Source organism: Gekko japonicus, unplaced genomic scaffold (assembly GCF_001447785.1).
Source record: "Gekko japonicus isolate JY-2015 unplaced genomic scaffold, Gekko_japonicus_V1.1 scaffold3062, whole genome shotgun sequence".
Lineage (NCBI taxonomy): Eukaryota > Metazoa > Chordata > Lepidosauria > Squamata > Gekkonidae > Gekko > Gekko japonicus.
In genome coordinates this window covers 55,265-70,514 of record NW_015167147.1, presented here as the reverse complement: position 1 = coordinate 70,514, position 15,250 = coordinate 55,265, and the positions used below count along the sequence as shown (strand labels likewise).

General features: G+C 46.5%; 1 protein-coding gene across 1 annotated transcript in view; it reads right to left on the bottom strand.

Annotated features, from left to right (window-relative positions):
• The window catches only part of MEIOC (meiosis specific with coiled-coil domain), a 35,322-nt gene that overhangs the window by 2,376 nt on the left and 17,696 nt on the right, over positions 1-15,250 (bottom strand). The window contains exons 7-8 of the mRNA XM_015413077.1: positions 10,779-10,913; positions 8,763-8,943 (exon numbers count right to left, since the gene is read on the bottom strand). Coding sequence (XP_015268563.1) covers positions 8,763-8,943; positions 10,779-10,913 — 316 coding nt within the window. The remainder of the gene's footprint in view (positions 1-8,762; positions 8,944-10,778; positions 10,914-15,250) is intronic.

Below are 15,250 nucleotides of genomic sequence, written 5' to 3'. Positions count from 1 at the left end.
GAGCACGAACATCAAGTGCATAATGCATGACAAAGGTGGATGGAGTCGACCATGTCGCCGCAGAGCAGATATCCTCCAAGGAGACACCATGCAGGAAGGCTGCAGACGTAGAATGGGCCCGGACCATCTCGTAGAATGGGCCCAGACCATCTCAGGTAAGGGCTGACGAGCAAGTTCATAGCAGAGTTGGATCATGGCCACGATCCATTTAGCAAGGCGTTGGGAGGTGATCTGACAGCCCTTACGCGGGGCTCCATAAGCCACAAAGAGCTGGACATCCTGGCGGAAGGAGCGTGTCCTAGCCAAGTAAAAGGACAAGGCCCGATGAACGTCTAGAGTGTGGAGGGCCCGCTAACCATCATCAGCTGGATTTGGGAAGAAGGCTGGCAGTGAGGATGGCTGAGAGAGGTGGAAAGCGGAGACAACCTTGGGTAGGAAGGTCCAGTCTGGTCTGAGAACCACTTTCTCTTTATGGAAGATGGTGTAGGGCGGATCCGAACGGAACGCACAGATATCACTGGCTCGGTGCCCCGAGGTCACGGCCACTAAAAAGCCGTCTTCCAGGAGAGAAGGTGTTGGGGAGCTGTACTCAAAGGTTTGAAGGGCTTTCTCATTAACATTGAGAGAACGAGGGAAAGGCTCCAGGCAGGAACGAGAGGCTTAACTGGCGGATGCAGCCGTAAAATGCCTTTCAAAAACGATTTCGACTAATAGTGTGAAAACACTGTAACACCATCAACAAGAACGTGAAAAGCTGAAATGGCCAAGAAGTGAACTTTCAACAAGGAATAAGCGAGCCCCGAATCACTGAGAGAGAGAAGGTAGGACAGCACCACTGGAAGGGGTGCAGACGCAGGGTCCAAGGCACGAGCCGTTGCATAACTGGAAAAACGAGTCCACTTGGAGCAATACGAGCGTTGTGTGGACTGTTTATGGGAATTCAGGATGGCATGTTGTACCCGTGGGGAAAATGTTAAGGACTGATCCTCCAGGCCGTCAGGCGAAAGATGGAGGGATTGTGGTGAAGCACCCTCCCGTTGCACTGGGAGAGAATGTCGGGGACTAGTAGAAAGCAGAAGTACTTGCCTTGAGAAAGCCGCAGAAATGGTGCAACCCAGGGTTGTCAAAGCCACCATGGGGTTACCAGGATGCAGGAGGTGCGATCTATGGTGATCTTTTGGAGGGTCCTGAAGATTAGAGGGAATGGAGGAAACATATAGAACAGTCTCCCTGTCCACTCATGGAGGAAAGCATCCCCTTTGGAACCCTGGGCCGGAGCCACATGGCTGAAGAAAACCGGGCATTGTGCTTTGCACCTGGCTGCAAATGCGTCCACATTGGGATGACCGAAGAGGCTGAACACCCGTTGTAGGTACATCGGGTTCAGAGTCCATTCGTGATCGCTGGACCGAGTCCTGCTGAGGGCGTCGGCCTGGATGTTGGAAGCCCCGGGGACGTGCACCGCTGTCAAGTGGCTGTTGTGCTGGAGGCACCAAGCCCAGAGGGAGAGGGCACGCTTGCAAAGTTTGATGGAGACCATGTCACCCTGCTTGTTCACGTAATAAACCGTGGCAATGTTGTTGGATGCCATTTGGAAATTGGGCGGAAAAGCCTGTAACATTCAATGGACTGTGGTGAGTTCGAGGCAATTGATGTGGGAGGTCTTCTCTGAATCAGACCATATGCCTCGTGCCGTCAGGTCATGGTAGTGGGCTCCCCAACCCCACAATGATGTGTCTGTCTTGAGCAACTCTGTAGGAGGTGGGAGGCGAAATTGCATCCCCAGGGACAGGTTCGCACTGTCGACCCACCAGCAGAGGGACCTCAGGATCAGAGGAGGGACCACAAGCCATAACATAGGAGGATCGACGTTCGAACGAAAATGGTGGGGAAACCACATCTGCAGTGGGCGTATACGCAGATGTGCATAGGGAACCACGAATGTTGTTGCCGCCATATGCCCCAAAAGATGCTGAAGAGCGAGCACCATTTGCTTCAGGGAGGAGAGACAGTCCCACACCAGGGATTGAAGTGTGGCAGCTCTGCCCGGAGGCAGGAAGGCATGCTGTCTGGTGGGGGTGATGTCGGCCCCTATGAATGACAGAGACTGAGTTGGCTCGAGGTGGGAATTCGCAAGGTTCATGGAGAGACCGAGGGCAGCAAGGAGCCGGAGCATGTGGGTGATGCTTCACAGAAAGTCCTCCCGGGATGGAGCCACCAGGAGCCAGTCGTCGATATATGGGAAGACGACAATGGCGTGTTGTCTCAGTGTGGCCGCTACCACCGCCATACACTTGGTAAAAACCCTGGGGGCAGTCGAAAGCCCGAAAGGGAGGACCCTGTATTGATATTGACGGGTCCCAACAGTGAAGCGAAGGTATTGGCAGAACGCCGGACGGATGGTAACGTGGAAGTAGGCGTCCTGGAGATCCAGGGACGCCAACCAGTCACCTTTCTGTAGGAGCGGGAGGATGGACTGCAGGGTAATTATGCGGAATTTTTTGTGGCAAATATACCATTTCAAATCCCTGAGATCCATGATGGGACGCTTTCCTCCTGTATGTTTGGGGACGAGGAAATATCGGGAGTAGAACCCGAAGTGGTGGAACAACCGAGGAATGGGTTCTATCGCCCCTTTGGCAAGCAGGTCTGTAACGTCGGTCTCCAGGAAACGGTTGGGGGGGGGGTCGGACGGAAATGAGGGACATGAGGCTGATGGTGAAACTCTATCGCGTATCCCATGCGGATTATAGCGAGGACCCAAGAGTCCGTTGTAATTGCCTCCCAGGCATGGAGGGAAGGGAGACGCCTGGTGCCGGAAATGGGGGTCACAGTGGAAGGCCTGGGGGTGACTGACAGTGTGGGGAAGTCAAAGAGACTGTTTGCCAGCGGTGTCAGGCCACTGGGCTTTCTGATTCTTGCCCCTGGATTGAGCGAAGGGTCTCGAATATGGCTTCTTTCATCTCCAGGAGTCAGTGGAGCAGGGTGACTGCTGACGCCTGTTCGGCCTCGGCGTCCAGGTACGAGGCTTGAACTTTTGAGGGAAGGAAGTAGGTAGGACGCACAGGCGTTTAGCTCTTTTCCTGCTGTCATCCACCGAGGACAGGTATTGGTCAGTGGTGGAGTGGAATAAGCCTTCTCCATCGAATGGTAAATCTTCGATTTTGGCTTTGACATCATCCTGAAGGGAGGCCATCCGGAGCCACGCGTGTCGTCAAAGTGCTATGGAAGTGGCCAGACCTCTGGAAGAACACGCGACAGCATGATGCACATTGTTAATTTGTTGCCAGGATAATAAGGCCAATTCCTCTACGATGGAAGAGGCTACTTTCTGTGAAGGCTCAGGCAATTTGGATAGCAGGGGCCAGAATTGGTTAGCCAGGTGGTAGGCATAGGCTGAAAAGTAAGCCAGGTAATTGTGGAGCTTGGACACCATTGTGGTGAGGGAGTAGAACTTCCTAGCAAGGGTGTCGGTCAGGTGGAGTTGGGTGCTTGGATTGCTTGGCCTTCGAGGCCAAATGGACAATCAAGGAATTCGGTGGGGGATGCAAAAAAAGAAATTTAACATCACATGGTTGGACCTTATAGAGAGCCGTCAAAACGTCTCGGGGCACGAGGAATGGTAGCAGGTGTATCCCAAGCCTCCCTCAATGTATTCAAGTGAACTGGTAGCATGGGCAATAAAGCTCCGGAAGGGAGATCCGCTTGCACAAGCTCGTGAACAAGATCAGTGACTGTAGATGATTCATTAGTAAGTTGGATCTGCAGCACTTGACACATACGTGTGAGCAGTTGTAGGTAAGACTTGGAGCCATCCGATGGTGAAAGGGAGCCCGACTGTCCCAAATCCGAAGGCAACGGTCCCGAGTCTTCCAGATCCAAGTCCGCAGGGTTGGATTGGTGTTACGACGCCACTCCGGGAGATGTATCGGAGCAGAGTCTAACGGAGGGGGAGCTCCTAAAGCAGACGACGGAGTCAGTTTCGTAGGCCGCGGCAGACGCTGAGACGGTGCCATAACGGGAGCTGGAGGATCAGCGGGACCATAGCAAATGTCACAATGGTCTGGCTGGTAATAAGAGAACAGAGACCGCGCCGTTGATTCACAATGCATCCTGGAAGTGTAGTAGCCCCTCTCATAAGTCCGAGGAGATGGGGATCTCGAATCCGATGAATATCGGTGGTGATAGCGAGAAAGATGGTCGGCCTCGTAAAGACGTCCGCGGGACTGGCTTTGGGAGCGTCTAGGGAACAGAGGCAGTTCTACGGTCCTGGAAGGGTCGATCCCGCCGGTCTTCGAGGAGTTCGGAAGGTGGTTGACTACAGGCCGACGGGGAGTGGGAGGGAATCAGGATGACTTGAGTGTGATGTCCCTCCGCTGAATCGGAGTCGAGGGGTCGGCGCTGAATGTCCTCGGAGTGGAGATCGGTCGGATCCGAGCGTCCTTGTGGTATCGGTGCCGGGACCAAGGCAGCCGTCGATGTTGGCACGTCGAGTGTGGAATTAGATGTTTTGAGTCTCGGAGGGCCAGAGGACGACTCCGAACATCTCTTTGCCTTTTTCTCGGACTTACGTTTGGTCTTATCAGAAACAGCCGAGACAGTTGATTTTAGGGTCGACTTTCCCTTTTTGTCGGACTTATGCTTCTGTCCAGGGGTAGCGGCTGACTGAGCTGAATCTCCCTTCGATTGTGAGGGAGCTGCTGAAGCCTGCGACATCTGCGGTCGAAGGGAGGCTTTGAGGAGAGAACTCCTGAGGCGGGCTGCGCGGTTTTTACGTACCTGTGTGCTGAAGTTGCTACAGTGAGCACAAGAAGCAACCCAATGATTTTCTCCCAGGCAAAAAAGGCAGAGGGAGTGACTGTCTGTCGACAGTATCTTGGTGTTGCAGCACCTTTTTTAAAAAGGTGTTTTTCTTCTTCGCGTCTGCCAGGTTGTGTGTGTGGGGGGTGGCGGGCGGGAAGAGAGGAATCTGCCAGGTTGTGTGGGGGGGCGGGAAGAGAGGTGAAAGTCCACAGACGAACAAAGAAGAGATCCTCTCTCTCTCTTTTTTTTTAGAAAGAAAAGACGGAACGACGAAATAATTTAGACGTAGAAGAAAACGGAGAACTGAGGTAGCTGAGGTAAACCAGAGGAGGGAAGCGCAACGAGGTCTGAACGTGGCGGCAGAAAAGAAGAAACTGAGCGGAGGCGGGGTTTCTCCTCAGCTCCAGGCATGCGCAGGGGCAGCCTGCTCCCCAGAGTGGAGGAGAAAAGCCCCAAAAAAAATTTGTCTGAGGCTAGCTCTTCCAGATCTCTGAGGTCAGCTTTGTGGGCGTGCCCAAAACCCAAGTGTGGGACTGCACAGGGACCATGATTAAGATCAGGTAGAAACCCTATTTTGCCTGGGAAGTGTTAGTGCTGAATGTGACAGAGAAGGAAGGAGGAAATGAGGAGCAAGATGAAAGCTTAGTAGAGGTTTTGGCTCAGTTTTCTGCACGGACTCAGCAGGAGGAGCTGGAGCGGCCAGCAAGTTGATCAGTTAAGGGCAGAGAGGGGAATTGTCTCAGTTGTGTATCAGTTTGAGACAGGTTTCAGGAAGAAACCAGGGAAAACAGATTTGGCTAGGCATGGAATAGATGCAGGGTCTCACCTTCCTGTCAGGTGACCCCCTTACAGAGTGGATGGTAAGGTCTTTTGGCAAATGGAATTTGAGGAAGAACTCAGAGTTAAATCTGCCTTCATCACTCTAGATGGTCTGTATGAGGTTACTGTGTGGCATTTTGGACCTAGGAATGCAGATGCATCTTTTCAGAAGCGGGCAAATGACTTGTGGAATGACATGTTGGAATTTGCAGTGGCTTACACTGATTGCATCACAGCTTTTTGCAAGGACTTGGGTTTGCAAATGGAGCATTTAGCAAGGGTGCTAGGTGCCATACACGGGTGGTCTCAGCACTAAGCTGGAAAAATGGCTATTTGGAATGCCAGAGGTGGTCTTGAGATACAGAGTGGGTAGAGGGAACATCCCACCAATGAGGGACAAGGTAGAGGCAATCCAGAGTTGGAAACCCCTAAAGACCAATAGGCAGTAGGCAATTTGGGGCTTTTGGGGGTTCGGCAATTGTGTGGGGACTGGGCAAACTTAGACCTTATTTGTGGGGACAAGAATTTACCCTCTTAACAGACCACTCATCCCTACAATGGCTGCAAACAGTGATGAACTCACACTAAACTGCAGAGATGGTTGTGGAAGATTCAGGAGTTCAACATAAAGATTGAACATATTGCTGGACTCAACAATGGGGTTGCAGATTTCCTTTCCAGGAAGGACATAGGCTCTTAAAGTGGACTGATTCCAATGTGGGATTATGTGCTGGATGGTTGCACCAGAGCAGACGTGCTTCTGAGAATGCTGAAGGCTTTGCAAGTTTATTTTTATTTCTTCACCTACTGAACTTAATAGACTATATGATTTGTGGACTCCTGCTTTTATATCTGTTTTCTGGCTGTATTGTTGAATGCCTGCTAAAAGACCGATTCATTGCTATTGTGCTATCATCCTGTTGAGCTCTGACAAGGAGTGGAATCACATGCAAACTATTCATAACAGCAGCTATGGGCCGTGGTAAACACCCTCATGAATTGGAGGATACATATCTACAGCCGGCACAGAAACAAAGATTGGAGAGTATTTTGATTTCAGTAAGAAAGACTCTTTTAGTATTCCTGTTTCGAATTGCTATTCCCTTCTGGCAGGCATGGATGTTGAGTACAGGGGAATGGAAGACCAAGTGAGAGATGCTGATGTTGTTTTGCCAGTTATGGTAAATGAAGAATCTGCTACTTCTATACTGTGTAATTATTCTGAACTTACAGCCCTGACAGTAGCTGATATCTTCAGAGGGGTGAAATGAGCAAAACCTTCACTCTGAGTTTTAAAAGGTTTTCCCCCCTCTCGGAGCAGAGAACAGGCAGGAAGTGGGGAAGTCAAGTTCAACTGCTTTCCAGACTTACCCCAGGCCATCTTCATGGAAATGCTAATAGGTCTAGACAATGGAAGGGTCAAGTTCTCCCCCCGCCCCGCCTTCAGGCAGGAAACAGAAATTTGGATGTGTTAAACACTAGAGAGACTTCAGGAAGAAAAATTCTGGAGACTTCTGGAAAAGCTTCTCCGATCTGGCCTAACCTGGTCAGTGGGAGGGGAAAAGAAAGGTGATAAAACTCAGGGGAGCGAGGAGGAAAGGCTCTTTTTTGTGCTGGGTCCATCAGAGCAGACAGAACTTGTAGCTGAGGTTTGGAGGAGGCAGCCATTGAACATGTGCTGGCCTGGAGAGCTACAGAAAGCTTCAAGGTAATGGAACTCTATAGAGATCTGGAACCTCCTAAGCTAAGAGGCCTGTCCTATATTTTAACATTTGACAGAGCATGTATCGAGAGAAGGACAGAGGAATTGTGTTTTACCCATTTCTTTTGAATCCCTTGCTCAATCTGGTGCTGTGCTAAAAGTATGCTTGTGAACATTTTCTCTTTAATAAATCCTTTATAACTTTTCATACTGGTAGTGCTTCTCTGTACCACACAGATCTCCACCGGACATGCTATTTTAAAAGCTGGGGGAAGGGAGGCAGTGGGCAAGTGGCTATCCCTCCAGGGGCGCACAAGGCAGTAAACGGTTCCCATGGTGACCAGGTGCTGGGCAATGGGAGACACAGAGGCAAGGCCTTAAAACTTGGAAGGGAAGCTGGAAGTCCTGACCCTCCCAGCAGGCAATTCCTACAAAGGTCAGGTGGTGGCAGCAGGTTATCCAAGAGAGAGAAAAGCCTGTCCAGATGTTGGGAAAACCTGGGAGGGCAGGGTGGAACAGTGCCTGCATGCTGGAGTAGGCCGTTCCACCACAGATGTCTTAGAAAGGAATAAAGGGGAGAATCATATATGATACAGCACCCTGTTTTCATTCCTTTATTCCAAAAGAAATCCTGATTGAAATCACTACGGTCAACACCTCAACTCTTAACCCCACACTGAAGTTCAGCGCTGATACAGAACTTCTGAAATGCTAGTAAAAGTTTGCAATGCCAGGTCAGCAGGCAGAGTTGGTTTACTTTATTCAAAGTAATGTTCAAGCACCCTTGGAGAAATCCTAACTAATAAAACACTTATTTTGTAAATCAGTTGCCATTCAATATCACACAATTTGTTCCCTTTTCCTCTAGGCAGAATCCCCAAACTGACTCAAAATAAATAATCTTTAAACATACAATCACTAAGAAAATGAGGACCAAACTCGACATTACATGGAAATCTGACACCACAAGCCTAAACTGAGTTATAGTCTTCTAAATCCAATAAGCTCTTATGGGTATAACTCTGCTTATGACTGCACTGCAACTCACATCTGCCTGTTCATATGTAAAATGAAGAGTGGATAGGGGGATTTTTTGTTTGTTTTTTAACACAGGAGAGTACAGATGAGGGGAGCTGAACTATCCCCAGCCCTACCTTGCTGCGCCTTCATGGTTTGAAGAGCTTTTCTCCCAGCCCAGCTCTCTTGATATCTGAGAAAGGCTGAAAGACAAATACTCCAAATAATGAGGTGCAGCAAGAGGTTTATCTTACCTCATCCATGCAATCTATTTTGTGCAAAATAACAGACATGCACTCATGCACGCAAAGACTTCCCATATGAACACCTGAATACATATACATAGATACCCCTGCCACATCCAGTTTTGCCCTCACCCAGATCTGCTGGGGACAAACCAAATGCCAAAAGAAAACTGCACCTCTGTCATCTTGGCATCGTGGAGCTCCTTGTCTCTGCCGATGTGAAGCATTGACAATTTCATCCTTTCTACGGGACTGCACAATGTGAATTGCTTCCAGGAGTTTATCAAGAGCAGTAGATATATTAGCATGAAGGGGAGAACTTCGAAGACGTTCCATCTTTCCTAGCAAAGTCACAACCTACAAATATTAAAGGACAGTTCTCTAATTCTCATCCACTGTCAGGAAAAAAGCTGGTCTTTCTTAAAGGTTAAGATAAAATTAGCAGTAACAGTCATGGCTCAGTCACCAACCAAAAAGTTCTCATTTAAGTCAAAGGTCTAAGGCAGGTCTGAGCTAGCACTTTCTGACAGCAGTCCCCCATATCATTCACTCTGAAGCTTGCTCTGGTCCTGAGGTGCCTGGCCTGGTGCATCCATTGCTGTGACGAGGGAGGCAACAGCAAGCAAAGTGTGTGCATCCATGAGTGGTGGTCTGGTCATATATGTGTGTGTGGTGGGTGTAAGATCAAATATGCAAGTAAAAAGGGGAGAGAACAAGCTCTTTTATCTTGTAAAAGGCATTAAAGTGAAAGATGCTAATGAAAGATCAGATAAGAGAGCAAAGGTAATGTATTTACATGCTTATCTCCAGCTTGGGGAGAGAAAGCAATCAGAAATGATTAATTGCATTAGTTTGCTCCACTGCCAGGAAGAAGGAATTTAGAAACTGGGGTGGGGGGGAAGGATCAAAATATTAATTACTAATTAATACATCATTTTCAACATTGTTGGTGATTGGAAGGATAAAATTCAGCACTACCACACTAAATGGAACTTACCCCTGAGTAGACATACTTGTGTGTGGATGGAGAAGGGCAGGATTAGAATGAGGATACAGTGCTATATAAAATGCAGTGTGGAATCACCACTGTAATACTGCTTCCAGGTGACTGTGGAGCAGTAATCCTTCAGCAATGCAAAATGACCCTCATCTGGACTTTTTGTCTCTAATCTTTACTTGTAACATGCAATGTTTTCTACATGTTTAATATTTGACAAAATAATCCTTATCACAATTTTAATATTTTCATTTCCTCAAGAGATTTCATCTGCATGCATTTAAAGGCCTATGACAAAAGTGATACATTCCAGGACTGTCATAAACAACTTACAGTCTTGGGGGAGGGGTGAGGGGTGTGGGGACAAAAAAAAACTACTACTTTATGTGGCTAGTATACTTCTTGACCCATTGGACAAAATATAAGAGGGGTAATATGAAGATAATCATTAAAAGGCTTATCTTACAGTGTTAATATGGAAGATGCTGGTTATATTGTGAAATTATTTCAACACCATTAGAATTTGCACATGTTCACACATACCCAACAGGGCTTGTTTCTGGCCAAATGGTGAGGTTTGCCTTATTCCCACCCCCTGTGGATTCTTAATTTCTCTGAACTCTAGTTTGGGAGAGATTGTGGGGGTGTACATGGGGAGGGGGTTTTCCTCTGATAAGTGAGCATTGGATGGCTGCTTCTATACACAGCTAATATAGTGGCGGCATGGAGCTCCATGACTGATGGGTATGAAAGACACTGTTGTCACCTCTGGCGCGGTTGCTATATTCTCAGCTCCCTGGAGTTGAGTCTTTTTTGCCATTTCGCTGTTGAGTGAGCCTAGGATACTGGCTGCCATGCCAGTAATGCCTTGGTAATCCAGAGCTTCAGATTGCTCTACTCATGGCCACTTTTGGGATATCTGCCTTTATGAAGGCAGAAATCCTCTTCTAATTCTTTTTATTCATCCTGAAATACTTCAGAGTCAGAAACTCTGTTGGAATTCCCTAGGATTAGATAAACTGGCAAAGGCTAGAGAAGAGCTTGGTTGCACGCTTGAGCATCTGGGTCAGCACACTAACACGTAGGAGAGGCAGAAATGGAAGACTGCTTCTGCCATTTGGGGGACCTGCAGAGCAGATCATGACCTTGGACTATGCCAATCAAAATGCAGAATTTTGACATTTAAGTAACTTACTCTGGCTTGTTCTCGCAACTGATCAACAATTAAACGATCAACTCTGGATGGATTTGACGTCAGTCTGGGAATTGGAGTATTATTAGTACTGGACACCTTCTTCCCTGGGTAAATCTTGGCAAGAGCTGACTCAGTCTGAAAAACATCACAATAATCAATCTATCAGTTTAAATTGATAAATTATCTACCCTTTCTGTGATAAGAAAGTGTATTTTTTTCTGTTTCTGGGATGCAAAAGATTACCCTATCAGTAACCTATACAGTTACTAGGCAGAATTGATTATGAAGTAAAATCATTCAGCCAGCCTCCTGGATTTCAAAAATAAAAAGCCTGGGTCTTCCAGTACCTATCTACAACATTCAACATTACATTTCTAGCTGTAGAAATCTCATATGGTCCAAAGTTTGAGGAAAACCACAATTTACCCCTTCTTCAGTCAACAGGGCTGAGGTATAAAATGGAAAATATTAATAATTTTATCCAATATAATGCTGATGCATCATTTTAATTGCTACTACCATACTGTCCAAGAGAATAACTATCAAAGGGGTAAAATATATCTATAACTCGATCACTGTGGATATAGAAAAGTGCAGTCTTCACAATTATGCAGAAAGGGTACACCTCAAAACCTCTAAAATCAGTGGGTGGTTTCTCTACTGACTTCAGCAGGTCATGAACACCCTCAAGATCTTGAAAATGCAGTCTGTCTTATATAAGCCCAAAAATGTATATCCTATTTTATTGCTGGCCCAATGAAAAATGCTGCATTATATGTTTGGTATCTTTGGGGTTGCCAGGTCTGGGTTGGAAAATACCTGGAGACTTTGGGGGTGGATCCGGGAGAGGGCGGGGTTTGGGGAGGGGCCTCGGCATGGTACAATGCCATAGAGTCCACCCTTCTAGGCAGCCGTTTTCTCCAGGGGAGCTGATCTCTGTCAGCTGGAGATCAGTTGTAAAAATGAGAGATCCCCAGGCCCCACCTGGGGGCTCGCAACCCTAGGTATCTTTCAACTTTGCATAACTTGTTCTTTAAATTTTCCAGCAAGGATTTGAAGCCTGGTAGGTGAGGAGTATAGAAGTATTGAACCATACCTGAAGGGTGTATGTGCAATTGTGGGAGTTGAACTGGTTGAGCTCTATTCTACTCACTATCATCAAAACAGATAGAAACTCCAGAGAGACGGGTCGCTTCCAGACTCAGGGTTTTACTCTAGCATGAATGCTGATGGGAAGCAGATTTTCTTCCCACTTCTGCACAACATAGTGGTGCTTTCATGCACCTTCCAGCATTTGTCATCTTTCCTAAACCTGTATTTCCATGATATTTTGGGAAAGAATGCAGTGAAGCAGGAGAAATGGAGGGCAGCCTTCCATGAGGAAGTCCCGTTGCCCTGAATTAGTAGTCACAACATTGATAGCCCTTCCAAGAACTGCCACTGTGTGGAAGTCCCCAGAGACTGAAAAAAGACAACTGTGCAGCTGGAGGGGGAGAGGCCAGTCATCAGAAGGACATCACATACAGACTGTAGCATAGATTACAGTAACTGGAATTAGAATCTTGAAAAGTAAGCCTTTAAAAAAATGTATGTCTCCCCAAAAATTCCACACACTCAGGAAATGGGACACACAAGTATCAGTCCCTACCACTGTCAATTATTGGCCCGTAGTTTTAGTTCTAAAACCTCTACTGCCCACAAATGTTCTGAGCTTCAACTTTTCTTCACTACTGACCAACAGAAAATAAAAAATGAAATTGTTAAAAAAAACCCAATTATGGCCCCAGTCACACAGGCCGGATTTGTAGCGTGGCTAATGCTGCGTGTGACTGGGGCCTATGTATATTTATACAAATGTTTTATCTGCACACTTTATTTCCTTTGCATACCTATAAGTGGAGCCCTTTGAGTGGCCATCGCAGTTACACACATAAGTTTTCTGTGGCTGGGCAGAACTAACTTCAAGAACAGTCTGGAGCTATACACAGGGAGCCAACACTCAAGCCCCCCCCCCCAGATCTCTGTCTTTCTGTTTATGCCTCACAAGAGAAAGGGCCAAGCACCACCCATTTCAACTCCTTTTCAATTGCTGTGACACAAATGATTGTTTAAAAAAAATGAGACACATGCAGTGCAGGAAGACGGGTTATGTGACTGCACAAATAACCATTAAAAGAACATCAGCTACAGTGAAAACAGGTTGTCTTTGTTCTTTGTGGTCTTCACACACTGACACATAACAGTGACTGACACACTTAAAGGAAGATGCTGGAATCCTCAGGAAAATATACACAAGATTATGCTGTCAAATAGCTCTTGCACGCCCATCCAACATGATGTAATGTTTCACAAAAACAATCTGTATGGATCAGTTGGCATATTTACAGAAATACTCAAGATGGCAGAGGCTGTCACCAAATTTCTGGTTCAATGGCTCTTTTGCCGATTGGCAAAGGATGCTTAGCTAGATGAGCAAAGAATGAATGGGAGAAAATCTCTGAGGTACACATTCAAACTACTTAGTTCAAAATAGTAGACAAGGAGGTAGTTATCCTTCCTGAAAACAGCTGTTTATCCAGATAAAGTAAGGTTAACACACTGCATACATTCAAAGCATGGAGGATTCATCTACATGGAAGTAGGAAGAAAAACAGAAAAGACAATGGCATGTATGGAATGATGCAGTTCCAGAGCGGTGGCAGTTTCCATCAATTCCCCCCCTCAAACACACAGATCTCCCCTTTGCTCTCTAATTTCAGGTGAGGAGGAATCAGTGGACAGCAGCAGGTGGGAGAAGAGGGAAAGCCACACTCTGCAAACCCTGCGAATGGCTGGATACACCCCCATGTCCTGAGTGAACTAGAACTGAAAAACCACTTTAAGGAAAGCCAAATTCATATGCAAACTGATGTTTTTATACATGCTGAGATAAGGGGAGCATCATGAATCAAGAAAGCTACTAAGGCCATCTTGAAGAATAACAAATATAAGTCACAGGATGCCAGAGTTCAAATGGCTTGCATACTAGTTAATGTAAAATTAATGAAAGACTTCATGATGAAGTTGGAGGCTTGACCAAAGACTACAGATTTTGGGGGGCCTTAAAGTCTTTTCCACAAGTGCTGAGAAAACGGTGAACACCGGGGCAATGGTATGCAAATGTGTAACAATGAAAAAGCCAGCCATGAATTTTTCAGGAACAGTATATAATCCATGTTGAGAAATGCCCTCAACTCAAGAATTCAGGCAGTATTTCAATTTTTGTGACAGCTTTCTGTTGATGTACAGGAGCACAACTATAGACTAGTAGCTGGTGGAGAGAAGGGGAGTGAAGAAAGGAATCATCAAACTCCCAGCACAGAGCACTCAAGCTCTTGGTTATGTTAATAACTCTAGCCCAAGCAGGATCATGACTTACTACCTCAAACTCTGCTGCTGAGTCACACCCAAAAGGGACCGAGACTGCTCAGACAGGAAGAGCTAGAAAATAAACTTCCTCTTGAAGGAGGAAGATCCAAATAATCACCCAGATGGGATGGATTCCCCAAGGCAGATTGTAAATTCTCAACACACAAGGAAGATGCTCTCTTGCTCTTCTATTACTCTTGCATCCTGCTTGTGGAAGTTCAAGCCATGGTGGACTCTTATCTTGTCTTACCTAGGGACTCTACCTTGTCTATGAGGCAGGGAAAATGGAGAAAAGACCCCACTGTGAAAACTAAAATGATGAACTTCAAACTTCTGCAATTTCAAATAAAACTAGCCTGTTCTATTTAAACATTATTTTCTATTTAAAGATAGTTTTTAAAAACATTATATAGGAAGTACCTAGTGGAAGAGGATTGTATTTTCACCTTTTCTTTGTTCCCTTTCTACTTTGAATGCTTGAAGTCTGGACTCTGGAAACACTTTATGCCTATTTGGTCTTACTGTCTGAAATGTGGTAACAGGGAGGGGCAGCTCGCCATAGCTTGAAGGTACAGAGTCACACTTACTTATAAGAGTATGAGGTACAATAACTATGCAGAACCCTTAAACGGCAACAAAGGTACAGAGTGTTAGATGTACAACTCCATTTAACAGGAAACACTGAGTCATTGGTGGTAGCCGATACCCAGTTTGATCTTGGCACTCCTGGGAAGAAAGGTAAGGGACAACGATGCTAAGCAGAGAAATGGGACAGCCACTGGGTTTTCTGACCTCGCAGGGCCAACAAGGAAGAACAGGACAGGCTTGCAAGTCCGTTCATTCACAATTCAAATTAGAGTAAATAGACCTTAAAATGTATCAAAGCAGTTGCTTGTCAAAACAAGTAACATCCATTTGCCTTAGTAAGATTTTTCTGGAGGAGTTTCCTTGTCTTTAGGACCCCAACCCCCTCTCTGCCATTGCTAACAGGTTACTACAACTGTTCGTTTCAGTATGCAGATGTCATGCAGTCTGGTAGACCAAGATTGGTGAAATCACTGAAG